This window comes from Thunnus maccoyii, chromosome 18 (genome assembly GCF_910596095.1).
Source record: "Thunnus maccoyii chromosome 18, fThuMac1.1, whole genome shotgun sequence".
NCBI classification, from domain to species: domain Eukaryota; kingdom Metazoa; phylum Chordata; class Actinopteri; order Scombriformes; family Scombridae; genus Thunnus; species Thunnus maccoyii.
In genome coordinates this window covers 20,749,750-20,776,965 of record NC_056550.1, presented here as the reverse complement: position 1 = coordinate 20,776,965, position 27,216 = coordinate 20,749,750, and the positions used below count along the sequence as shown (strand labels likewise).

At 43.0% G+C, this 27,216-nt stretch overlaps 2 protein-coding genes and 1 long non-coding RNA gene across 6 annotated transcripts in view; 1 reads left to right on the top strand and 2 right to left on the bottom strand.

Annotated features, from left to right (window-relative positions):
• Positions 1 to 649: 649 nt before the first annotated feature.
• LOC121884797 lies at positions 650 to 7,137 on the bottom strand. The gene is made up of 3 exons (XR_006092411.1): positions 7,050 to 7,137; positions 4,983 to 5,064; positions 650 to 792 (listed from the first exon to the last, which is right to left on the bottom strand). It is a non-coding gene; the product is annotated as an uncharacterized LOC121884797 (long non-coding RNA).
• gosr2 (golgi SNAP receptor complex member 2) lies at positions 6,687 to 10,403 on the top strand. The gene is made up of 6 exons (XM_042393799.1): positions 6,687 to 6,884; positions 7,121 to 7,185; positions 7,861 to 7,969; positions 8,439 to 8,571; positions 8,795 to 8,935; positions 9,450 to 10,403. Exons 1-6 carry the CDS (start codon positions 6,856 to 6,858, stop codon positions 9,609 to 9,611), a joined length of 639 nt encoding a protein of 212 aa, XP_042249733.1. The 5' UTR covers positions 6,687 to 6,855; the 3' UTR covers positions 9,612 to 10,403.
• A 324-nt stretch (positions 10,404 to 10,727) lies between these two features.
• gpatch8 (G patch domain containing 8) overlaps positions 10,728 to 27,216 on the bottom strand; it is a 28,648-nt gene continuing 12,159 nt past the window's right edge. For 3 of the 4 annotated variants that reach the window (XM_042393793.1, XM_042393794.1, XM_042393797.1), the window contains exons 3-8: positions 26,783 to 26,855; positions 18,117 to 18,184; positions 16,825 to 16,911; positions 16,537 to 16,680; positions 16,295 to 16,425; positions 10,728 to 15,844 (exon numbers count right to left, since the gene is read on the bottom strand). In XM_042393793.1, the coding sequence (XP_042249727.1) occupies positions 11,989 to 15,844; positions 16,295 to 16,425; positions 16,537 to 16,680; positions 16,825 to 16,911; positions 18,117 to 18,184; positions 26,783 to 26,855 (4,359 nt within the window). In that variant the 3' untranslated portion in view covers positions 10,728 to 11,988. Of the gene's footprint in view, positions 15,845 to 16,294; positions 16,426 to 16,536; positions 16,681 to 16,824; positions 16,912 to 18,116; positions 18,185 to 20,591; positions 20,634 to 26,782; positions 26,856 to 27,216 lie in introns of those variants that run through there. The other variant, XM_042393798.1, reaches the window with a different exon arrangement.

Below are 27,216 nucleotides of genomic sequence, written 5' to 3'. Positions count from 1 at the left end.
TGTAGGGTGACGCTGCTGGTAACACTATCTCTTGTGTCGGCATTGGCCTGGTTCAGGTAGAGGTTACTATGCCGGGCTGGGCTGCGGTAGTGGTCTGTCCTCTGATAGATGAAGATGAATTGGCATACTGGGGCTCGGGCATTTTTGAGATATGTATTATATTTGCGTTGCTTAGCAAAAAGATATTTTCCATAGCAACTTACATAGCTTTCAGGTTTATACATCACTCATTTGTGTACGAACAGTAGACGTTAACTGAAGCGTAGAAGGCTTGGTTGATACTTTGCTCAAGGACACAAAGCGCAGTCCCGTCCTGTAATCGGAACCTCTGAGCCCCAGGTCAAACACACCTAAACCCTTCCAGACTTCCGCCTCTGAGGACAGGGTACTTAGATAGCATCAGTGCTGGCCCTAATCCCCACACCCTGACATCTCACAGTGGAAGGAGAATTAAATGATGATGATGATTAGGATAGAAATGGATTTGGTGCAGAAAAAAAAAGAGGGACGAAAGAGAGAGACAGAGAGTTGTGAATACAGCATGGGGTAGGAATTTGGAATGTGAAATGAGTAATGCAATTGCTCAACCCACAACAAGAACATGCACTGCCTAGAGCTATGACAAGGCTGAGTGCATACCTCTATGGGGGGGCCTAACTCCGAGGCTGGGGTGGACCGGGACGGTGGCTGAGTTCCTCACAGTGGGTGATGAGTCGCATGGGTGTAGGGAAGGTGTATACATGTGTGATGGTCAATTGAGCGGGCGGCAGAGTTGAAATGATGGATATTCACCTGATGACAGAGAAAAAAAAAAAGAACAGAGTAGAATAGACGTTTCTTACTATATGAACATTCAATAGACAACATTTAAACAGACAAAAAAAGAGAGATTAAAACTGATAAAACCAACTGCCTGTAAAATAAATCCTGTGGCTTCCAACCAAAGTTTTGCCTTTCAAACCTGGAGAAGAGGGGACATGAAGATTCCTCCATGAGGCACAGAGCCTTTGTTGTCACCCAACAACTACTCATTTAATCAATTAGTTAATTGACAGAAAATGAATAGACAATCACTTTGATAATTGATCAACTGGCTAAGTCTCTTTTTTTTAAGCAAAATGCCCCAAATTTTCTGCTTCTAGCCTCTAAAATATGAATATTTTCTGTGTCTTCTATGATATTGAAAGGAAAATCTTTGAGTTTTGGACTGTTGGTCGAACAAAACAAGCAGGTTGAATATGTCAACTTTTTCTTCACTAGTTTCTGACATTTTATAAACCAAGAAATGAATCCACCAATTAATCAAAAATAATTGTTAGTGCCCAAAGACCTCTCTGACTGTCTCTGTGGCTTTCTTCTTAGTTTACTGATCACAGTGATATAACTCATCAGCTTGCTGTGTTAAGCAATAGTGTGCAATATTAATATATTCGACTAATGTATTCAACAAATAAGCTTGCCAGGTGAAGAAATGACAAAAAAAGCAAACTGTGAAAAGTGGACTTAGCTTGCACAAGGCAAGAGGCTTGAGAATGTGGCTAACACCAGCAAGACAAAGCATAACACAGCAGATAGGGCAGCTTGTAAATTCATTTCACACAGTGTTGATGCCCTGCAAATGTTTACTGGTGTCTCCCTTGACCAGTCCACAACAAGCACCCCCTCTCCCCCCTCTGGGGAACTCCTGGGGGAGGCCGTTCCCATGAGCGCTGCTGCAGCCGCTGTGATATGACACGATAAGAACTCGTGCACCTTCATAACTCCATGACTCCCTCCGCTCAATATATGGCACTCCTCTGGCATTCTCTCAGCTGCACACACTCACACACACCCTGACCTCCATTACAACCGAAACAAAACTTTCCCAGATCAACAATGTCCAAGAGAGAAAAACACAGATAAAAAAGGAGAGCCTAGTGTTCTCTCAACAAGCAACATCTCTGAAAAATAAGTCTGGAATGTTGTCTGTGATTATTTGTAATATCTGCAGCCACACAATTATACTGTCTATTGGCTTTATTTCCATGAGCACTCAAACTTATTAAACCATCACTGACATTAAAAGATTCAGATACACATAATGTCCCATAAAAATCTATTATCTTCTGAGCTCTAAGAACCACACACTTCGCCCCGCTGACACATATGACTTGATCATGAGAGTGTGGTTGAGATTGGGTGTATGACTGTGGGTAGGAAGCTGTCAGTCTGTGTAATAGGCCAGGCAGGGGAAGCCCGGTGTAGCGCTCTGTGCCATGTTGCTGTTTTTATTCCCATCCAAGCTGAGCTGTCATCCAACCACAGGGGTGGACAGCATCTCTCATCCTGAGAGGTCTTGGTGTCACAGGTGGTATGGCCACAGGGCTGTGTCTGTTTGAGTGGGTATGAGTGGTTGACAGCTGTATGATCACTCTATGCTCTTTGAGGTCAGAAGAAAAAGTGCAAGAGAGTGAAACAATAAGGCTGAACACCTTCTCTCATTCAGAAAAAGGCAGTCCTTTCTCCACGCTAGACCCCTTTCCCAGCAGAATCCACCGAGACACTGGGAGCTTATGAGTTTCTCCTGTCGTCTCTGACAGGCCCTCCTTTGCTTTCATTCAGCGTCTCATCACGGCTTCAAAGTCTAGTGGATCATCTCCCTCGGGGGGAGTGAGAAGATCAGTGTGCCGTCAAAAAATGACTGGTATCCAAAAATTGTTGACCCAAGGCAATTTTGCTCCTCATAATTGGCTTCTTCACTCTGTCTGTCTTGAGCAATAATTGTAGAGTTATGATGTGTTATATTGCCTGGAAAACATCATTAAGTATATTGTATAGAAGTGACTCAATAACACATAATTTTCCTTGGTGAACAAAACAGTGTTATAAGGGTGGGGTGTGGGGGTAATCACACTGAGTACACTGAGCGCTTTCTTCCTCTAATGAACAATAACTCTGCTGCCATGTTGTCTAACCGGGACAGGGAGACTGATCCAGCACTAAATTTTGCCCCCAAAGGAGCAAAGCCTGGCACCAGGAAATAGCATTCTTTGATGATCCAGTGAAGAGTCCATGCACGCACACACAAAGGCACACATTTTCTCAATATATATATATACACTCCACTTAAATTTTGTGTTCAGATAAATCTAATACCTCTGCCAACGTATGGGATTAGATTTGTTTCATAATATTTGAGCAAAATCTCCCAAGATTCCCCAAGTGAGTAACAATAATTTGAAACCAAAAAATGACCTCAAAGGCAAAACTGACAATAAAAGTATTCAAGATATTTGATTATAATATTCTCTTTCACTGATCGTGATTTCCTGCGGCCATTTCCTTTCAGTTTAACTGCTGAATTTTTTAAGTTCTTAAACAAAGCTCTCATTTAAGCAGGAGTTACAGGGCTGCATCCCCAATGGCTACTTACTTCTAGAGTAACAGGTCAGTGGTCTGGAGTGAAAACTGAAAAATTCAGCAGTGAAACTGGAGAAAATGAAAATAAATTCCTATCAGTGAAAGAAAATTGGAGAGTTATGAAGTGATGCATAGTGAAATGTTATTATAAGTTTTCTTTGGGGTCTTTTTTGGTTTCAAATTCTTTTTATTGACTTTAAATCATTATTTTTTGTTTGATTCTTGGGAAATTTTGTTCATTTACTATGAAACAAATCGGATCCCATTGCCGAGGCTGTGAAATCTTCTAAATATGTTAGAATTGCAGTGATAGAAAATACATCGTTAAATAGTTAATACATAGCTAAAATACATATTTATTAGCTTCTCTATGGAAGCCCTGAAGGCAAGTTTGGGGAAAAAAATTCTGGTGATCCATTTACTAAGTCTGATCTAAATTGTTTTCTCTCCTGTGTCAGGTTAATCTTTCTAAGTTCTTAATTTTTTTTCATCTGTGAAACAGGTGGGAAAAAGTTTTGCCTATTGAAAAAAAAGTTTTGCCAAGATCATTTTTCTAAGTTACTTTTTTTCATCTGTGAAAACGGGTGAACAAAAAAGTTTTGGCAGGTTATTTTTTATTTTTTTGTCAGGATCATTTTTCTAAGAGTTTGTTGTTGTGAGAGGCTGAAGTGCACCACTACCCTATGTTCAATATAGGAGTAAAAGCATTCATGTTTTCTTCCAGGTGAGTTTTAATTTCTCCATGCACTCTAAACACAAGGTACATATATTGTGTATTAGCAAGTTATGTCACATTACTGTGATGTATGTCTTTCTTTTGGCTAGAAATGTATTTTAATCGGCACTTACAGTGCATGGAGAAATGAAAACTCACCTGGAAGAAAACATGAATGTTTTTAGGCCTATTTAGAACATGGGGTAATGGTGCACCTCAGCCTCTTGTGGCCAAAATGAGTATTACAACAACAAATGCTTAGAAAAATGACACTGATAAAAAATTATAATAATAATTCCCCTGCCAAATTTTTTTTCCCAACCCATTTTCACAGATGAAAAAAAAACTTTAAAAAACGATCTTGGCAAAACTTTTTCTTTCACTTGGCAAAACTTTTTTTCCCCACTGGTTTCACAGATGAAAATAACAAAAGGAACTTAGACAGATTATCCTGCCAAAACCTTTTTTCACTTGTTCTTAAGTCATAAACACAGGAGCAGAAACAATTTAGATCAGACTTAGAAAATGGATCACCAGAATTTTTTTTTCTCACTTGCCTCTCAGGACTTCCGTACTAGTCTAGTAATTCATGAGAAAACAGCTAAAGTCTAAAATCTTCAAAAATACCATATCTCAAAATCCTGGATCCACACCACAACTAATTACTTGAGTTATGCCTAACTTAACCTGTTAAAAAGCTTTTGATATATACTGATAACTAACAAATAAGACACAACAAACAAACAGGACCTAAGACAAACAAACAAAGAACGACCCTAACTTTACACTTTGAATGTGCATTAAGGTATGGTAGTCAAACCACATGTGATCTCCCGGTCAGTCAGAGTAGCGTGATCATGCTCCACACCTGGAGTCTGGATTCCAGTTTGTGCCCGTGGTGCTCAGGTGTGGAGGAAAACCAGTAAGCTCATCTCATCCTTTCCTCGGGGCTGAAAGATAAAGGACAGACAGAGAGAACCCCACGACCTTGAGAGAGAGGTAAATGTGCCTCATGTAACTGCTCAGAGATGGTTTGGGGGGGCTTATTTCTCCCTTTTTTCTACTTCTTCTCTATTCTGACTAACAGGTTAAAGCCGTGCACATCCAACCACTGCCCTGGGGATGTGTTATGACAACCGAAAACGGTGAACAGCAAGAGCAAGAAGTGGCATGAACAGATCTCAACATTTCTGACATGTGGGGATGGGTAAAAAAGACCTCTGTTGAGAAGTGTCTAGCCTGAAGATACAGCCATCAACTCAAGTACCATCAGGCAGCTACGGAAAACTGTCTGGGCAGACTGTTGATTGCTGCGCTGAATGAGGTAAACAAATACGGCTATCATTGGCAAACAGGAGCTTGTAACAGCTCATTGCACCAATTCGGCAAAGGATGCTTGAATTAGCTTTGCTTGCTCCTGTACTCATTGATTCTCCCCTCCTAAATTAGTAGACCGTGATGGAGAGTTGGAGCAAGGTGACTGAAATGCAGGTTTGTTTAGGTGACAGGCATAGCCGCACGATGATTTTCCTCCCACCAAATCACCAAGGAACTGTTGTGAAATTTTCACCGCCTGTTCTGGGAAATCCAATCATTGCACTTTCACACACTCCTCCGTGACAGTCAGTCCGTGACGGGCAACTTCACAAACAAACCTGTCTGCCTACGCAGACATCTTCTCCACAGTGATTTGTGACTATATAAAGTTTGATATCATTAGTTTTGGTGTCTCTGTCCGCAGGCTAGAAGGAAGCCTCTGGATGGACAGACAGGAATATTCTGACACATATCTGTGGAAAAAGAGGATAGCCTAATTAGACTGAGTCAGGGTGAACTGAAAAAAGCTAGCCCTAGGACATGTTTCACAGAGTCTTTGCTGTCACATGTCTACATGTCAACAGATTATGCTATATGCTCTCAGAGGTTGACTTACTAGGGGAAAAGATCTCTGCTATCGCACCTGTCAGCTATTACGTTTAAGGGAATATCAAATATAATGCAACATGTAGCCTACAGCTTAGAGTTACATTTGGGAAGTGTATGGGGATTTTGAACAACCACACAGGATTCAGTGTATGTGTGACATTGAATTTGATGTCTTATTTAATAATAGGATAATAATAATACATTTAATTTGCACTGCATTCTCAGTGAATCTCAAAGTGCTACATGCTACAGCGTTAAAAAGAAATATATTTCACCACAGTATAAATAATTTAAAACCATGATGGACAATTCATAAATTTGAACTAACAATTTATTTTTTTAGTAGAATTCTTGCACGTTTGTCTGCTGGTGAATGGTACTGACACTAGGTGGTGTTTCTTCAGCATGTTGTGTAAAGCCAAATATGGTTAATTGAATAAATATTGACATACTGTGTGTATATATAAGTGGGTGCTAACCATGGTATTAACTATGGGCAATAAACCTAAGAAGGTTTACCTCACAGAAAAGTGACAGATATAGCCATTAACAAAGCAAAAGCTGAAGTACAGGTCTGCGGTGTTCAAAACTCGAGGCAGAGTGAGCGCTCTTCTTTTTTTCTCCTCTCTGAGATGACGTAGAGGAGCTTCCGCTTTCCTATTTCCGTACACAAATGCTCGGCTGATGACGTGTACACTCCACTACCGTTAGCTAGCTGGCTAGCTTAGCTACCTGCCAGAGTAAAGGTGTTAAAATAAAGCCACGTTATTTGAAAGCAAAGGGAAGCAAAGTGTCTCATCAGACCGGGGGGAAAAATGGAGACGCTTTACCATCAGACAAACAAGTGAGTGCGTCTGTCGTCTCTAGACTCTCTTATCTTGCTAACAAGTGTTATCAAACTAGCCATTTAACTACATTCGCAGCTGTACTGAACCAGTATAAACACATTGGGTCATTAAAAATGTTTCCGTTGTTGTTCTTTGACGATGAGAAATGTTTATAAACTCACTGAAATTGCCTTTCTTGACTTCATGTTTTGGTTGATGCCTCCACTAACGATTAACTGTTTGCTTAATTTAGGCAAATCCAGGAGGTTCAGTCTCTTATGGGCAACCTGGAGAAGACAGACCGTCAGTCAGTACACTGTAAGTAGTGAGCTGAACATTCAGTCACATCCAGCTGTTCCACTGCGCTGTACATGAGTGCTCTTATTGTTTAAGTGCATCACTGCTTAGTGATTATCCTTTGAATGGGATCTTAATTTCCATTCAGTGCAGGCTCTTCTTGTTGTGACTGCGTGTCACCCTTCTCTGGTGTATAGACAAGGGGGGGTGGGGTCTGGTGTCTCCCTGGTTGATCAGCTCGGGGCCAGGCTGGTGCCAGGACAGGAAGCAGCAGGGGTGGGTGCAGTGACAGAGGCTGGGAGGGCTTCTTCTAGATAATGGTGGGAGCCAGGCTGCACACAAGCTCCCCTCCTCTTCCCAAATTATGACATCAACGTGTATTTTAACCAAGTTGAGGGCATGCTAAGCCTACACAGTTACTAATGAGATAGGATCATTCCACTGAAGAATGCCATTGCCGTCACTCTGGGATAAACAAATACCCACACAATGAATGAAGTTATAAAAGTAGTAAGTCCTTATTGCAAACAAAGATGATTTACCTTCAACAACATTTTTGCCAGGTTGTGGCACATTTTCCTTTTAGGTCTAAAAGGAAAATATGATGTAGTATCTTCCTTCTTGTAATTATACCAATTTAATTGTTTTGTTTTTTGTGTTCTCATTTTTTTATTCTTCTTTCTCCCAATATACAAGTGTTAGAGAATGAACTGCAGGCCAGAATCGACCAGATCTTCAATCACTTAGAGCGCCTCGAGATCCTGGCCAGCAAGGAACCACCAAACCGCCGCCAGAATGCCAAATTGTGAGTTTGGAGTGAGTCAGTTGATGGTGACCCTAAAGCCCCAGAGCTGGCAGGGTGAACCATATCTCATAAAGTCATGGGGAGGGTGTAGGAGATGAGACAGGCAGCCCTGTCCTGCCCTGTGGCGACGTGGCTCTATGAAAACATTTCCTCAGAAGCCCTGTCATCACCAGCATTCCTGCTGCATTGGGCAAAGACTCATTTCTGAGCTGGGTAAACAGGCCTAAGGGGACACAGTACACCTCGTCCCACAGCACTCCTCTGATCTTAGTAGATCTCTAGTGGGGCCTGAGTGAAGCTCAGGAGAGGGCGAGACTGTGCCCTCAGTTGTCTCTTCTTCATTCCAAATGTATTAGAGATTTGACGGAAAAGAAATGTTCTCATCATTCAGAACGATTATGAACAGCATGAATTATATGATGAAGTGCAATGTCAAACATTATATCATATCATATATATATTCCCTCAGGCGAGTGGACCAGCTCAAGTATGATGTTCAACACCTCCGGACCGCTCTGCAAAATTTCCAGCATCGACGCTACGCTAGAGAGGCGCAGGACAGAGAGAGGGAGGAACTCATGAGCCGCACCTTTACAACCAATGCAAGTCAAATGTATCTTATACAGGGTGGGGAATAAACACCAGCAACCTGATGATGATAGCTACCAAGCTCAGGTTGTGGCTAGTGAAGTTTGCAATCACTTTATTGGAAATGAATCCAGCATTCAGACCTTTTTGCTCAGACAGCTAGTTTCCTGACCTACATAAAATGTGTTAGTCTCAAGTTGAATGTGGAATTAAAAAGTGTTTGTTCTTGTTCGACAGGACGCAGATACCTCCATCCCCATAGATGAGACCCTACAGTTAAACTCCAACTTGCACAATGCACACAGAGGCATGGATGACCTCCTGGGCAGCGGCAGTAGCATCCTCAACGGCCTCAGAGATCAAAGATCTACGCTGAAGGTGTGTGCGTATGACCTCATTCACAAGAAAAATGTGTATCTGTTACAGAGAACTTTACTTTAAATAAAAAGGTTTTCTAGTGAAGGGAAAGGACGTTCACTGGAAACATACAGGTTAAAATTTGTAGTCCCTGACTCAGTTTCTGGTGTTCACATTGATCACAATAGTCTTATTGTTAGTGTGTATATGCACGGCTAGATTGTGAGTCTTTGTTTCCAGGGAGGAGATGGTCTTCCTGGTTTTGCTTTAGGCCTCCTCTTATCAGGGTGTGTCTGTTGATCAGCACTGACAGCCTTGTTGTCTAGCCATGAGAGACTTCCGACAGAACGGCGCGTCAAGGAGGGTGTTGGCACTCAATGTCTCCCAAAATCAGATGAATTAGTGTTGATAATTACAATGCAGTCATGCGATGTCTAGATTTTCCCAAATATTTTGTGTATTTCTGGCTGTTTAAGTCAAATCTAATACATGTGATTGTTGCTTTTTCACACGAGCGTGTTTTGACTCTGCACAGGGGACCCATAAGAAGATGCTGGATGTGGCCAACATGTTAGGGCTCTCCAACACGGTGATGAGACTCATAGAAAGGCGAGCTACTCAAGATAAGTTCATCATGATCGGAGGCATGCTGTTGACCTGCGTCTTCATGTTCCTGGTAATCAGATACCTGGGCTGACCTCCATACATCCACAATGGCGGTCTTTGATCAGTCGTGGACATTTTCTGCAGCATCATCCCTCATGATATGAAAAGTGGCAGAACTGAATTTTTAACATCAGATTAAAGTAATTTTTTTGAATTAAATTGTGCCATTATATTTTTTCCAACATTTAAATTTTTGTGGCACCTGCAAAATTGTGAGGCTGAAAAACTTAATTACGTTCAGTATTTTATTTCATTTGCAGCTCCAAGGGAGCAATGAACATTTTGATAAGTCTGCTGCTTCCCTCAGATTATGTCTTTTTCTTTTTATCAAAACCACTCTGAAACTGTAAATCACTCTGACCTTACCCAGATGGCTTTCTAAAAATACATCAACTTACTTTTACCTCCTGTGAAAAGCTGTTTATGTTCCATAATGTCAGTAATGTTGTCATGTTGTCATTCTGCTTAGCTAAAAACACGGTTCATTGAGAAATAGCTCATAATGCTCCATGTTTCATTACATTACAATTCAAAAATACTCCCTGGAGAATCATTTGTTTGTGTTAATATGTATGTGTATCTAGCATTATACACCAGAGTTAAATGAGGTGGCAACTAGGATCTGTTAAGGAAGAAAAAAACAAACAATGGAAGTTATTTTGTAATTGTTGAATACTTTTTCTTGGTTTCATGCTTGGGTCTAGTCTCACTATGTGAGTGATTTAATTCTCTTAAAAGAATAAAACGTTTCATTTGTTAGATATATCTTCATCTAATGACTGCTGGTAACTAACAGGATTCAATTAAAACTGTTTTTTTGTCATCTTCTGTCAGTCTTCTTTTTCACTGTAATCAGGATTACTGGTAGTTTATTCATTTATGCACTTGAAGGCTGCGGCATTCCCTGTTAATTTGCCCTTTTGTGGATTTACTGTTTTTGTAGGTCTATTCAAGGCAACTAGGACACCATCTAGTGTTTCATGTGTGACACTAAGTGTTGCTCGATTGTCTGACCCAAATGAGTTATGAGAGTGTAATCTGAAAAAGTGACGGCAGTGTTTTTATTGCTGTAACTGCTGAGTGGTTCAAAGATCAAGTGTTTGCGTGTTAATTTCATTAACCCCTCCATATTATAGAAAAACACAGATGAACTCAAGATTTTATTGGCTGAAACAGAGTAAGTTTTCAAAAAATACAGAGTTGCTACTGTTTGACAGATCACCGTCCTTTGCCGTCCCTGCCCATCTTAGCAGGGGGAAATTAGAAACAACCTTGCTAAAATACATAAACGTGTCCATCTTCCATCGAACTTGTCGTTCTGCTTTTCCAGTAGCAGTCTAAAACCTCTAGAATGTTAATTGGTTGATCTACAGCAGTTTTATTTACAAAATTACACAAAAGCAAAACACAGCCCTTCTTCTGAAGAGCATTTTGGAAAATAATTTAAAAACATAAAAATACAATTATTGGAGTATACTACAATCTTATTGTTACATGATGCAAAAAGCACCATCTCGATGTACAGATTTCAGTGCAATTCATTCAGGTGTACCCTCAGCACAGGGAACATGAGCTTTGCCTCAGAGCATCAGGGATGTTAAAACCCCTACATCACATTTCCCCCTCCTTTAGAAAGGGGGGGGTCCTTATGTGACAATGTCATACCGATTTGGACACCATAGCTGTAATTTCATATGGTCATCATTGGTGGGATTCTTCACATTACACACTGATATATGTACAAGTTACTGCATTACAAATTATTTTTGAGACCAAGGATCCAATAGAGAGCAAGTAGTCATATGAGAATATAAACAGAGTATCAGTAATTATGAAACAGTTTGTCTCTGAAGGTTACATTACAGAAGCGCAGAATGTTTGTCTCTAGAACAACACCTTCCTCCTACTCATCTTCCTCTCCTCCTTATATGATTCTGCGTATAGCTTCAGCCATTACGTCTCTCTTTGGCTGCCAAAATGAGCAGAAACTGAGAATAATATTTTTATATGGAAAACAAAAAAAACTCCAGTGGTTTCTCTGACTTGTCATTCAGAAACAAATGGATGTTGTTAATATACACCACGGTAGACCATAACCCAGTGTCTTTAAATCTACACCCTGTCTTAAAAAAAAAACCAGGGCAAAACATGAAAGAAAAACCCTCACATGAGCCAGAAGAAAATGCTAGTGTCAATTTTGAGCCCAACACAGGCAGCACCACTTTGTGGTTACAACTTGCTGCGCTGTGTAGGCCAGTAAAATGGCCGTGTGTTGACTAGCTTCCTGTCACACTGCCTGCGTGTTGTTGCAAAGACTTCATCTAAAATCCTAAACCAAGCCGGTTCAGGTTAAGTCTTTCCTCCAGTGGTTTGGTGCTGTGAATTTAATCCTTCACTTGCATCATTACTCAAGAGCCATGGTTAGGAGGATGCTGGAGGTCCTGCCCTGAGAAGATTGGGTGTAGGAGAGGGTGCAGCTGGAGAGCTGCTGCAGCAGCAGCCTGTGAGGGCCGGGGTGTGAAAAGTGTGGGGTAGAGGGCTGTATGTGGGACATGGTGGAGAGCTAAGGGTGTGTGGTGAAGTGCAGATGCTGGGATAATATGAATAGGCTGACCAGAGAGGAAGGCTGTGTGGTGGGCTGGAATCAGCCCAGCATGTCCCAGTGAGTGTCCCAGAGAATGACCAAGGGAGGGGCCCAAAGGAGAAAGGGAGATGGGGGTAAGGTGGTGTTGGGGAATGTGGTGTACCTGGGCCAACTGTGCATGGGCAGGGTGTGGGTGGTGTGGATGCGCTGGGTGGATGCCCATGGCTGCAGCAGTGGCAGCATGGTGCTGCAGGATGGCATGTTGCACTGTAGTGATCGACGTGCCAGAGGCTACGGATACAGTGGGCTGTTGAATGTGGATCTGTTGCAGGGCTGGGGGAGGAGGAGCTGGGGCCAAGTTGGCTGCTGCTGCAGCAGCGGCGGCGGCTGCAGCTGCAGAAGGAAATGTCTTGACCTGCTTTGCCAAAAGCTGCTGCTGGATGTGTTGCTGTGCAGCCTGTTGCAGCTTGCTGTATTTCTCCATCTCCTCTGGTGTGAACGTAATGGGCTGACTCTCCAAAGGAGCCAATCCATCCTCTTCTGCCTCCATGCCATCCTCCTCCAGGTTAGGTGGTGGGTAAGCAGGATAGGCATGCATTGGAGGCTGCTGTTGCATTTCTGGCATGAGGGATTCCATCATGGGGTTCTGAGAGGGGTCCTGTCCTGATTCTCCTTGGTACTGCGGCATCATTATGGAAGGCTCCTGTTCAAACAGTGGTCGGGGTTCTTGGTGGACTGGGGCTTCTGCAGTGGGGTGCGTTGTCTCTTCTTGCACCACTGTGCTCTGTGGGGCCTCCTCAACTTTCTGGACCGGTGGAGCTGGAGGTGGTGGTGGAGGAGGGAACTCCCTTATAGGCTCTACCAGGATAACCTCTCCCTCTGCCTCAGAGCCCTTCCCTGCTCCTGATTTCTCCCCCTCATCAGGTCTGGTTAGGGGAATCACTGGTGGTTTCTTTCCTGCCTGAAGTTTACCGAATAGTGGCAGCAGGGCTTTGTTTCCCAGGGCTGGGGGTAGTTTGGGACCAAAGTATCCCTGTGGTGGGTCCTTAATCTTAATCCCAGATTTTGTTCCTGTGGCAGAATCATCAGAGCTTTTTTTAGACTGAACCTTCTCCAGCAGCTGGCGTGCAGTAAGGGTGTTTTTCTGTTCCCCTGCATCCCGGGACCCTCCTGGCCTCAGAGCCTGTGAGCTAGATGAATGGGTATTACGATTAAGGCCTCGTGACGAAGATGAACGTGGAGACTGGGAGCGATAGATGCGAGAGCGGTTGAAGTCTCTGCGGTGTGAGTCACTGTCCGCTCGACTCCTGGGGCCTCTCCGGTGAGGGGAGCCTTTGGTGGAACTGGAGGAGCGGCTGGCGGAGCTGTGGCTACGACTGTAGCTGCGCCTCCACGATCTTGCACTGGTGCTGCGGCTCCAGCTACTGGAGCTTCTTGAACTACTCCGGTGGTGCCGCCGGTGCCTCTTCCTGCGGCTGTAGCTGCGTGAACGTGAGCGGGAGTCTTCTGAGGAGGAAGAGGAGTACTGATGTCTCCTGGATCGTCTACGTCCTCGGCTACCCCTCCTCTCATACTCAGAGTCTGACGAGCGTTTGGAGTGCCTCCGTCTCCGACCCTCTGTGCTGTAGTCGCTGTAGCTGTCTGAGTAGCTGCGGCTATGGTGGCTGTAGGCACTGCTGCCTGCTGAGGAGCGCTCAGAGCTGCTAGAGTATGAGTGACTTCGTGAGGTTTTGCTACGATGGTGCCGACGACGACTGCTACCCCGTCTTTCCCCTCGTCTTGATGAGCGGCTGCAGGACCGTCTTGACTCCTCACTATGGTGGCGGCGTTGTTCCCGAGGACTCGACCTGTGATGACGTGAACGCTGTGTAGTAGAGCCCCCTTCTTCTTCACTGTCGCTGCTAGGAGGTCTTCCAGGACCAGGACTCTTTTGGGCTGAGCTGGAACAGGAGGCACTTTGAGGTGCACTAGAGTCAGTCTTTTGTCGCTTGGTGCCACTGTGCTCCTCTGAGGAGTTAGCCTTGTCCGTGCCTTTCCCGGTGCCACCTTCCTCGACTCCAGACTTGCAAGGCACTTCCTTAGTAGCACGTTTCCTCTTCCCCATTTCTACTCCTGTATTTCCGGGAGTTCCTCCTCCTCCAGGTGTCAGCTGAACAGAAGAGGCGACAGTTTTATCTTCAGACTTTGGTTTTGCTTTCTCTTTGTCATCACCGGTTGCCTCTTCTTGATCCGGAGCCTTGTTTTTGCTCTTCTTCCGTTTGTGTTTTTTCTTTTTTTTGGGCTTCTCTTGTGTTAACTCAGTGTCTCCCTCTGCGTCTTCTGCTGCTCCCTTTTCTTTTCCTTTGCGTTTTGAGTGCTTCGAAGACTTCTTATGCTTCTTCTTTTTCTTTTTTTTCTTGGCACTACTGCTGCCAGTTGCAAGTTTTTGCTCATCACCTTCTGATTGGCCAGACTCCCCCTTCATCGTTTGCTTATCTTTATCGGTGCTGGTCCCGGGTTTAGTAGTTGTATCTACTTTAGTTGTTGAAGCAGCTATTTCTTGTCCCTTGTCATCAGACTCTTCACAAGGCTTAGAGGTCTTGACTGCTTTTCCACCACGCACTCCTTTGTTACGGGACAGCTTGAAGTCAAAGTAGAGGGGATTACAGCTGTAAGACAGGGACGGCTGAGCTTTTGTAAATTCGAGGAGTTCAGAGGGCCACTGCAGGGTAGTGCTCTCATCTTTGCTCAGGACAGGGAAGAAGGGACCTGTGGGAATTTTAGGGCCCAAGTTGGAATCCGGGGTGTCCTGTGTGCTCTCTTCTTTTTGTGTAGGAGAAGTGGGTACAGTGGAAGATGTGTCTGCTGCGCATGAAGAGACTTCCTCCGTCTTCACTTTAGGTGATGGAGGAGTTGGCTCTGGGTCAGGGGTCGAAGTGACAATATCTTGTTCTTTTTCAGTCTTACACTCTGTAACGTTGGTCTCTGTCTGTTCTGAACTATCTTCAACCTTTTTCTCCTCCTGCCCTTCTTCCTCGTCTTCCTCTTCTTTGCTCTGACACTGATCAGTTGCCTTCATGAACAGCAAAAACTGGAAGTGAGGCTTTACCCGGCAGTGAGCTGGAGGTATATAGTGATAGTACTGAGGTTCCTGTCCAGCATATCCTTCCTCCTTTTTCATCATCATCTTCAGTTTGTTGAGAGTGGAGGCTAGAGAGCCTCCATCATCAGGCTGTTGTACCTCCTCTGTCCCTGCCACACTAGTGCCCTCTCCTCCTTCACCTTCACCTCCACCTGATCCTCCTTTGGGGCTGTCTGTGCTACAGACGGAGGTCTCCTCTTGTCCTCCAGCTCTTTCTCCCTCCTGGCTCTCCTCTTCCTCCATAGCCTCCTCTCCATGATCAGCAAACACTGCAGCTGCTGTCTCCAGCTTAACTGGGGCTTTCTTGGCAAAAGAGAAGGACACGCTGACTTTGGATCCACCACTAGGCGTTGGGGAGGAGGAATTGTTTTTCCCCAGAGAGAAGCTAATAGTTGGGCCAGGCTTTGGGGAGGCCTGCCCAGTTTTATCTGCCAGTGATCCTTCCAGGGTACCATCTGTCAAAGCAGGGTTCTCGGGCGTCATGTTGTCGCCATCTTCTGTCTTCTCTCCATCCACAGCCACTGTGGTAGTTTTGAACATGGGCCCACTTCCTGGAGTACTGAGACACAAAAAGAACGATAATAATGTGATGTGGGATAAATGTTTCCAACTGAAGAAATACCAAACATAATTGCAGTAACAGTTTACCAGGAATTGCATGCTTGTTGTGTTTGTTTCTCACCACAAAAGGTCATAACAGGGTCCTGATAGTCTTAAGTATCAAAAAAAGGCATTCCAGGGATTTCGAGGCTGTTATAGTAGGGTCATTTTGGAAATAATGTCCTCCAGACAAGACTCAAATGTAAATTCTACAATGTTTTAACCTATCTTGAAATTAAATTGTTACAATAATGTGATATCTATGTTTTTGTTTTAGTATGTGGACTTTGTTTGGCTAAACAAGTTGTACAATGATCATTCAAAACACAACAGAAATGCAGTTGTGCTACCAATAGGTATATGTTAAAATCCTACCAGCAGAGGGCACTCTAGGAAAAAAAAATCTTACCAGTCCTGCTGTTTTCTCTGCTCAGCCAGCTCATGCAATCTGCGCAGCATCTTTTCTTGCTTCTTTCCACCTTTCCGGGAACGAGATGATACATTACGAGCAAACTCTCTCTGCTTTAGCTCTTTAAGCCTCTGTTTTACACAAAAGAAACAATGCATGTCAGGATCTCTGCTCTCACAGAAAAAAAAATAATTTCTTCAGATCACCGTTAAGAATGCAAAAAATTTGATAGTAAGCAGTACCTGTTTATGAGCGTGGTCATAAGAGTTAATGTGGTTGTCGAATTCCTGGTGTTTAGTGTACTGTTTGTCACAAAGCTCACAGTAGAAATTGGCTCTCAGGTCTTCCAGCGCCTTTGCGATGGCTTTCTCCTTTTCCATCTGGTCCTATTGTTCATGGTAAATACACAGGGGAATGAGTGAATTAATCTTAGACTGTGTTCAGAGTGTAAAAGGGTTTGCCATAGCAGCCTTACTAGTATAGGTTATAGAATTTAATCATAAGAATGAAACGAGGCTGAAAGGCTTTACCTTGTATTTTTGCCGCAGTTCTTCTGTATCCTCCTTCTCCACTTCAAGCACTCTTCTCTTCTCTGTGGCGTCTTCTGCATAGTCAAGCTAAGGAGGACAAACACAGCAGTTACAACACTCATGTAGCATGTGATTAGCTAAATGTTAAATGAGAATTTGGATATGAAGACCAGATGTGTGTAAATTCCAGTGAAACCACAGGTAAGCTTTAAATCATGTATTGCAATAATGCCAAAAAACAAATGAATACAAAAGACAAAGCTTTCAGGAAACAAAACACACCTGAGTGAACAGCAGCAGCCCAAATTAAGCTTTATGTGCCAAGTAAATTTGAAGCATCTGCATCTTTAACAAGGTAGCCGATGTTATTGTATCATATAAAATTTCCAGTTTCAAGACCTGTCCATCTCAAAGGTGTTTGATGGGATTTGAGGTCATGCCTCTGCACGCAGCAAAGATCTTTAACAGACATCTTGACAAACGACTTCTGCACGGACTCTGCTTTGTGCACAGAATCACTGTTATGCTTAAACTGTCATCACAAAAGAGATTAGCACAGGATGTAGCATTGATACTTCCCTTCAGTGGAACTAAAGGGCCTAACCCATGCCATAAATTGACCTCCACTGACAGACTTTTGCAGTTGGCACTACTCATTCGGGCAGGTAGTGCGCTCCTGGCATTCGCCACACTTCTGTCACACTGCCAGTTTGTGAAGCGTGATTGATAACTTCTGAGAATGCTTTCGTTGCTCCACGATCTAACGCTGCTGAGTTTTACATGACTCCAGCTGAAACTTGGCACCTGGCCCTGCGCATGGTGCTCTTAGGATCATGTTTGTAGTTTCTGCCCTGGAAATAGATTTAAAGATTCTTCCAGAGGCTGTCTGAAAGCTTCACCTCCTGTTCTGTGAGTGTGTGTAGCCAAGTGTCCTGCTGTAACTCCTGGTTGTTTCCACTGATCATTGATGGTGCTCACACTTCACCAGGGCGGCTCTATCCCAGTTCCATGCTCAAAACCACTGAGCTCTTCAATATTATTCCTACTACCTAGTTGTGTTACGACATGACTCCTTGACTTTTCTGACTTTCTTTTTTTCAGCAAAATGAGGTTCAAAGATGATTACATTAAGGTTTAAAGATTATACTGGATTTGGTCCAATAGCAAAAGAGCAGGTTTGTCAAAATGCCTTTAACCACTGCTGGACACTCAGTGTGCTGAGCTGTTACATGTCCTCATCAAATACAACAATACAAACAAGTGTAGGGAATAAAATAAACAAAGCATCTCACCTCCATCTCCATTCTTCCCATCCCCATGACATCATATTTGAGGATGATGGGCACAGGGTCGGTGCGTCCTGAGGGAAAAGAGACAGAGAGATGACTAGGTGAGTTTTTGAAACTGAGAAGGAGGGCCAGCTCGGAGACAGCCTGCTTTTAGAGCATAGGGTGCTGGGGTTAGAGAAATTTGCCTTTAAGTGCAAAGAGACCAGAAAGCTACAGTGAACCAAACACCAGCCATTCTCACAGCTTACTGCAGCCACTAAGTTCAGATTTATCTAGACTTCCTGTTACATTTTTGACCAGGCTGCTGATTTGGATTTTGAATGAGTCAAATTTTTTTGCACCTATTATATCCTGGTGGATTAAATGAAGTCAAGGGCATCAGGGTCATTGATATGTCTTGCTAGAGAAAACCAATCTGTTTCTATATCTATCACGTTTTAATGTCGTTGTGCTGTCAATGCCAACAACCCCTCCTCCACCCGTTCACTGCTGCAGTCCTGTTAAACCAGAATGCCAAGTTTATCAAGGACGCTACAGCTTGAGGGACTGCATGTGGTGTGTGTGTGTGTGTGTGTGTGTGTGTGTGTGTAGGGAGTTGCAACAGGCCTGCGCAGCTGCTGCCACTGCTCACTGAGCGACACTGCGACACTCTCCATGGAGGAGAACAAAGCCTCTCAATATTATCTAAGGCCTATTGCATCATCTCTTTCTGAACTGTATGCAGGCTGGCTGACCCTTGAAAGCCCCTTTCACTGTCCTGAGGTCCAAATCTGGTCCCTTGTCCCAGGCCCCTTTCCTCATCATGACTGCAGCTGAAAGATTATTTTCTTCTATCTACTTAAGCTATGTTACGTAAGCTGTGAAAAGAGCTAGATCAGAAGGAAATTAACTGTAGAAAAATAAACAAACCAAAGACAACCAAAAACAAAACAGAATGAAACATTAAAAAAAAAGATATAAAATATATAAAAATCAAAACTACTTTGGAGATTGACACAGAATTGCTTAATCCACTCATAATCAGCCAAACAAAGCAGAGAGAAAGACAGTAAAAATTAAAAAAGGACACAAGCACTGAACTACAGCAGAGTGACGTCACAGGCCAGGTATCGCCATGGTGACAGTGCAAGGGATGGGGATACTTACCTGGTAAAACATGGGTATGGGTAGAAGGAGAAGGGAGGACAGACAGACAGATAGACAGGGGAATCTCAAAACAAAAGGCATAAAAAGAATTTGGACTAGTCTGCTGCTCCTGTTGCCAGCCAGATACAATAATCGATCTTACTGATAGTGATTATCAATTCAGTTTGGTTTCAGTTTTTTCCTCACACATAATCAAGTGTTTTGTTTTTTTTTCTCAATTAATCAATTTTTACATGTATACCATTGGGCATATGGAATAGCTACAGGCACTGGGTTTGGGAATGTACAATCCCAGTGTCGTTGTTGTGAGACTTTTAATTAAAAACTCCAAATTAAGGGGCTTCTCTTACAAACAACCCAGAATTCTAATACTAATGCATTTCCACTGTCTTGCAAAAGTAATACTTTGAGCCAAAAAGAGCCCAGAGACGACATGCATAATGTATTAAATACTAATGCATTTCAAGGCTTTTGGCTTTCCCTAGAATATGAATTTATTAATTTAAAACTGTAGGCGTAGCTACTCCCTGAGACATTCTTACCTTCCTGGACAGAGGAGGGTAAGAATATATATATATTTATGTAAATATCTGAGTCATTCCTGTGATTTTCTTGAGTAATTTAGTCATCACAGCCCAATGACATATTAATTCTGAAATCATAGATGCATGGGCATTGTAACATATAATGGCCTGCCTGGACTCCCAGTCCCACTGCAGTGTCTGTCAGCGGGGTGGGTTTTTTAAACTCAAAACCTGACTCTGATTGCGTTACTGTACAGGCCTTAATCCATCGAGGAAATGGGAGCAGAGGACTGATTGTGTGATATCTCGATCACAAGACTATCTACTGATAAACATGTGTGTTCATGCTCTTTGCCTGACAGCGGTAAGGAAGTGAAACCAAAACAGGGTTGGTCTGTTAAGCCAGACCACTGCAGTGGTCTGTCTGAATGGAGTCACAAGCCAGGCCCAGAATTAAAGATTAATGAACAATTACAGTCATCCCAAACCTATCACCAATCTTTAAAAACACAGTGACAATACTTCCACATTACCCATTCCAGTGGAAAAGAAAGGGACCAGACAAAAACAATGTGCATCTAAAATCACAGGGTGTGAATCACAAGGTTTAAAAAAACTGAAAACAAACAAAATGACAATGTTCTAAGAGTAATACATATGCATGATAATATACAAGCAGCAGAATGAGGACTAATACAGGGAGAATTGAAAGCCTATGTAGCATTGGTGCTCTGATGACAGGAAAATGAAAATGGGAGAAATTAAAAACAAAATAAACAATTCAATTGGGGGATAAAATAACATTTACCACTAAGTTTACCATCAGCACAACATGGGCAGGATCAAATCGCTGTAAAAAAGAAACACCAATTGGTTAAGCAGGAAGATTGAGGCACATAGAGAAGGGAGGGTGGGGTTGGGAGTGTGGTTGTGGGGTTTAGGGGGGTTCATTACCAGAGGGGCTTCAGTGTGTCACCCCCCCACCCCCCTCATCCCTTCACTCAAGGGCTAGGTGCTTACAGGGATTTGCTCTCACCACTCTCTCCCAACCTCTCGTCCCAGTCCCCAGGCTCCTAGTCTGGTTTCATCTTTCTCTCTCAACCAGAATATGCCCCAAAAGGTACCAGACTACCACCCCTAACAAAAGTATGCCAAAAGTCCTGTATCCCTGTGTCACTTTCACCTTAGCCAAGCAGGACGAAATTTGAAACCCCATCAGATAAAGTACTTTTGGAGGAGCTGTTACTGGGTGAGGGAATGATTTTAAAAACTGCTGAGTCTTAAGGCTTATCAACTCTGACAGGTAAAGGGAAAAAAAAAAGAAGCATACTGTCTATCAAGAGCTGCTTTGGTCACGAATCAAAAGTAACATCTACTTTTGAAGTGTCTGGTACAGAGAAATGATTGTGGCTTTTTTGAACATGTGGTCAAATATCTAGACTGAGATGACAGATGCCTCTAGGGACAACCACCATTTTCCCCCTTTGAGCTTTTTGCCTCGCTGACGCTTGTCAGCCCAGTTAGCAAATCTCCCTGAGATTCTTTCATTTCCTCACTAGCCTACAGCCAGCAAGCTCGTTTTTTGGGATGTGCTTAACCCCGGAACAGTGAACACATGACACACATAAAATGTACCTGAGGAAATAGCCAGCAAGGCTTTGAGCAGTGCTTAGAGCGGGTTCTGCATTGCTATGGAACAGCAATTTTTTTTTTCTTTAACCAAAGTACACTTAAAAATGTGAACTGTGCACCCGACTGGAGTGTTACATTTCACTCTATCATGTGAAACCACCTTCAGTGTATTACCTCCAACACTGCTTAAAGCCCCAGGTGAGTGTGACAGTTTGAGGCAGGCAGGAGTGCACCTCTGGGACAAAACATGCTGTGCAGGAGGGGCAAAGAAAGAGGGGGAGGATGGGAGCGTGTAACCATGGGGACAGAGACATTCGGGGTGTAGAGGGGTGGTGAGGTTTTCCCTGTAAGTTGACTCTATGGCCCGGTCAGTAACAGACATACACACACACACACATCTCAGTCCCACATAATGACCACACACACACACATACACAAGTTTCACAGGTTTGGAGGTTGAAACAGGCAAACAAGCAGAGGGGGAAAACTTGTCTACTCTGCAAGCCATTCAAAGTCTGAGCCGTGGTTACAGCCAATCAGATACCCGACAGCAGCCACGGAAACTCAAAGAGGAAAAAAAAAATCTAAAATACGTGGAGATGATGATTCTAAGGGATGTGATGGAATCACGGCTTCCTAAATCTACCTTGATTTCAAATGGATTTTTTTGTTCTTTGTTCAAATCGAAGCACTTTTACTCTTGAGCAGATTGAAATAAAGGTTTAGTGATTATGAAGCAAAGAGGAGGAAGCTGATAGAGGCCATTAGCCTACAGTACACTGTAAAAGGGGTGTTACATTGAGGTCAACTGCCGAGTGGGAGAAAGAAAACACACCCACACACACACACATACTGACATACAGAGGGGATCCAACAAACCTTACCTAAAAAGGGGCAAAAAGGACAAAAGAAGAATAAGAACAAAGTCAATACAGTGAAAAACTTAAAAAGGGGACACAATGCTTTCACTTCAAAATTCAATAACCTTCTCTTCTGTCAAGTAGGACAGGAAAGGAGAGTAAGATTATAATGATTATCCAGCAGACTTCAATGTGATGCAATGGTGCAATTGTGTTGCAAGTCTACTCCTAAGTACATTAGCAAATTTGAAAGCAGATAGTGGGCTCAAACACTGGGCCGTTAATTCCTACACAACAACTGGACACACTTTGCCGCAGTCTCATCTGCCCACAAAGCAGGATGCTTACATAACCACACATCAGTGATGCCAGCGGCAAAAAACAAGAGCACAGTCAGCCCCTGCAACTTGTTCTCTCCTCCACACAAAGCACACATCCTTATCACGTTAAATAGATTGGTATTCAGCTGTTAAAGGCCAGATGGAAATAAACAACGGACACTGAATGCTAAGCTCAGGAATTGCTGCTATGTTGTTCGCCTTCATACACTTGACAGCCTGCCCAGAATGCAGCAGCTTCCTTGTCTACTCTGGTCCCTGGCTATGGTCCGGCTGAGAATACCTATTAGACGACACAGTGAATGAAGGCCATATATGTACATGCACAAGAGGTGCAAGGGCAGCACAGGCGAAGCTCAACGACCAGTCATGAGATCAGTGTGTCTCTGGAAGCGAACCAATACAAACAATGTATATTTTAATGTCTTAATGTCAGACCGCAATACATCATGGCTCTTCAGTCAGACATAGATAGTCAACAGTTAAGATAATAATGATTTATATCCATATCTGCCTGTAAGAGCTGTAATTTCCAAATGAATCTGATAACAACATGTATATGTGAAAATGACAAGTGCTTTCAAGTTGTTTGTGAAAAGTTCTCCAAACATACTAAAACACCAAGTAAGGGCTACATTCTCTTGTTCCTCTCCGTCTTTTGATGGGTAAACAACATTCAGCATCACAGCCGTCGTCTGGTAACGCAGACACAGCCTGGTTAAACAGGTTTAACCTCCTTTCTGTTACCAACCGGGGCCTCATTTATAACCATTGTGTACAAGGCTTGAAAGATACGTGCGTCATTTCCCACAAAAAAAGTTGGGATTTATAAATACAAACTTGATGGGAGAATGTGCGCACCTGTACGGAAACTTTGAGCCATGCGTACAAATGTTTTAGAGACAGGGGAAACTGGCGAAGCAGATGGTGAGGTGGTGAACTGAAGTTGGATTGTATAATGATTCCTCACACACATTTAATTTCACTTCATATCAAATGTTAATTATAAATCCACTTTATTATAAACATAGAAGCCATCAGTGTTACTTCTGCTCGTGCTAGTAAGCCATAATTATTCCATAAGTACCTTTCAATGTTAAAAGATACAAACCAACTGGACCCAATTAGATCTGTAATATACGACTGAATTTGAAACATTGAGCTCAATGTGCTGTCTCACCATCACATTCCCAAACCCCAGAGAGCAGAGGAGAGGGCCTGCCTGTAGAGTGCTCACACTCACATGGTCAGTTGTGGAGCAGCACAGCTGCTGAAACACGAGGATGATGCCAGGATGTGGCAGGTGGCAAGAAAGTCTGGCTCTCCTTTCCCCGATATTAAGCTTAAATATACTGATTCCTTTTCACCTCAACTGCATTAACTAGCTGATTAAATTATCATCATCGTATGTAGAAATCCAAGATTACAACAAATCACTTATTGTAGAACAGAGCGCTGATAGATTTTTAATAATATAATCTAATACTGTGCATATATCATCAAGCGCACTGGAGACACTGCGGCAGCTGCCACAGACACTCGGCTTTCTCCAGTCACCTCACCCTGCACATCTTCACCACCTGCACTCATCTATGGATCATGTAAATTAGAGAAACACCTGTATACAGTGTTGATTGTATTTTAGATATTAAGTGTGTGGTCTCATCAGTCATGTATGTGTCTGTATACAGTAGATGCTTAACAAATTAAAAGCAGTAAGCTTCGGTGTCCCTGTGTCTCCATAAGTCCGTACACTGACAGTGTGCACCAATGTGCTTCTAGGCACCTCCATGTCTGACCATTTTGTTTAATTTCGTGAATTGTCTTCGTTTGTTGCGCCGACCGCATTACCAGCTGCTGCAGCTGTCAGCCTCTCGCACTTTCTTCAGTTTTTAATACTGCTGCTGTTCTCCACAGGAACAACATGTACATAAATATTCATGAGGTGTTTTGCATTGCCCATTTATGGTTAACTGTGGGAGTTACAGGGGTGGGATATGAGTTTCGTCCACGTGTGCACATTTTCAAGTTGACTGTGATTTATGAAGGGGAAAATATGTGCATTCGTGCGTGCTCACAGTTTTATAAATCTGTTTATTTTTTGGCGCACGCCACTTTTGGCTTTTGTGTGCACGTGCACTTTTTGGTATGGATCCTACGCACACTCTTTTATAAATGAGGCCCCTGCTCTGTTTCTGATGTCAGAGAACCACACGAAGTTCAGAATCATATTCCCAGAAGCATCAACACGAGGAATGCACGGACTTGGTGGCAGTAATTTCAATAATCTAACTATGCTGCCTACAAATTGAGTTAAGCAGCACAAGTCTGGACACAAATAACTCTGTATCTTATGATTTACATTCTGAATTTAAGTGACTCACTTCCTTAAATAGCTGTGCAAGGGTAAACTTGTCTATATTTTTGGGGTGGGTCAGTTTCTCAGAATGAGTGGTGCTTCTTGTTAAGATGCTGATACCAAGCATGACTGTTACTGCTGACTTTACTGGGAGGGCAAAATCACTTGAGCAACAGTTGCAATTGTGCAAAAGAGAGAAATTAACATGTCAGAAGTAACTGCTGATGAGAAATGTCGAAATTAAAAACGGTAGATCTGGTGTTAAAATGCTACAGACCCAGAGGATAGAAAGGAACATGGATGAGTAAACTAGACTAAATGCCAGAAGTCATGTGGAAAAACAAGCTCCATTCTTAGCAGACTGCAAAGGCCTAATTGGCCTGCCAGTGATGACATCACTCATGAACAATGATATACATCATCCTCTTTGGAGAGAGTACAGGGAAGGGTGAGGCTATGGAGTGAGAGTTAAAGTAAGAAAGATAGGGGGAAAAAAAAAATGAAGAAACTGATTAAGAGAGGAAAGAGGGTGAGGAGACAGGATGGGGCTCGGTAAAAACATGCCAGGGTTCTGCACCACTGCCTCTGAGCCTATGAGCACAGCCGGGTTGAACTAATAAGGTGCTGACGTCAGCCAGGACCAACCCACACATTCAGCTGTGTTCAGCCTGCTCCCTCTTACAGCAAGTCAATATCGACTAGGCCACCCAGTGACAGTTGTCTTCAGATAGTGAACCTCCTTAATGCAGCTTTCTACGTCTTACAAAATTAATGTGCAAAGCTTGACGGTGTTTTCTATAGTACAGCTTTCACTACACTCAAAAATGACAATTCTCTGATGTTACAGTGCACACATTTTCAGAAAACACTACAGAAAATCTTGTACCAAAAATGAATCTCAGAAGAACGAGACCAGTATTGAGATTCTTTTAAAACCTTAGGACACAATCCGAGCATCTCAAACCCAGACTCTCTGGTATACCTTGAGTCTGGATTGGATCCAATTTCATTGCCACAGGGACTTGGTCTGTAATTGGAAAATACAACTAGCCCAGACAAGACCCGAGAACAGTCTTGTATTTTACTCATTAATTCAAGTGCTTTATGTTCAAGCAAAGAGGCTGCCATGTTGGATAGAGTTTGGGCAAACAAGTTTGCTGGCGCGAGTTTTCACACCTTCCCTGATGTGCGTCACTACCACAAAAGAAAATAAATTTCCCACCTTTGAAAGAGCAACAACATTTAGCTCCTGTAACCAAGATACAGCAATGTAAGATGATCAAAGCAGGGGTGCTGCACAAGATCTACAGAAAGTGAGAGACTTATGTGCTCTTAAGGCAACAAACAAACTGGCAATCCATAAGTACTTTTTTCCAAGCTGGTTAGCTGAAACAACTGGATGTGAACTAAACCGTGTTAGAAGGGGAAAAGTCCACTTCAAACTGAATTGCTGTAAACTAAATACATCACGGGAAGACAAGCACTATTCACTTCCATCTCCCAACCCTGCCTGAGGGTCCCTGCCTCAGTCTTCATCCATCACAAGGCCTCAGGAACTTTTTCCTCCTTCTTCAAGTTTGAGGGAACAGCAGCATGAGAGCGACAGGAATAACTGGAATGACGTTTAATCCATTTTACCCAGTAACAGACATAAAGAGAAGAGAGAAAGGATGTGAAGAAGAGAAAAGAAAACTAAATTTGCTGGTACCAAAAAACCTGGAAATATGAGGGGAAAGAAAATGATAGAAGATAGTGGCGAGTGCCACCAGCATACATTGAACATTAAGTGTACAGAGGAGTGAGTCCTTACCCTGCATGGTTTTGCCAAGCCCTTGCCCCAACTTCCAGCCATGTTTCTGAAGCAGCCGGTGCCCGATGTTATCCTAGCAGAGAGAACAGAGGAGAAAAAAACCAAAAATATTCCAATAATAAGAGGAGCTTTTCCCCGTGGGCATGGGTTCAAAAAAACAAATAAAAAACAAACAAACAAAATAAAAACAAAACAAAACACTCAGATCACGCTATCATCATCAGCACAACCACCACCACCATCACCATCATCATTATCGTCATCCACATCACCTATAGCGTGTAACATCAGTGTCTTCCAGCACAAGGAGTGGTAAGGGCGGTTGGGGGGTTGGGAGGGAGGAGAGGTTTGGAGACTGAGAGGACGAGTAGGTTTTCAACTATGATGAATACATGAGGCTATGTGTAGTCTGTAAAATACAGGATACCCTCCTA

Coding starts and splice junctions, on each gene's coding strand:
- gosr2 (XM_042393799.1), top strand. CDS start 6,856: ATGGAGACGCTTTACCATCAGACAAACAA. Junction 7,186..7,860: donor AGACCGTCAGTCAGTACACT/GTAAGTAGTGAG, acceptor CCAATATACAAG/TGTTAGAGAATGAACTGCAG. Junction 8,572..8,794: donor GCCGCACCTTTACAACCAAT/GCAAGTCAAATG, acceptor CTTGTTCGACAG/GACGCAGATACCTCCATCCC.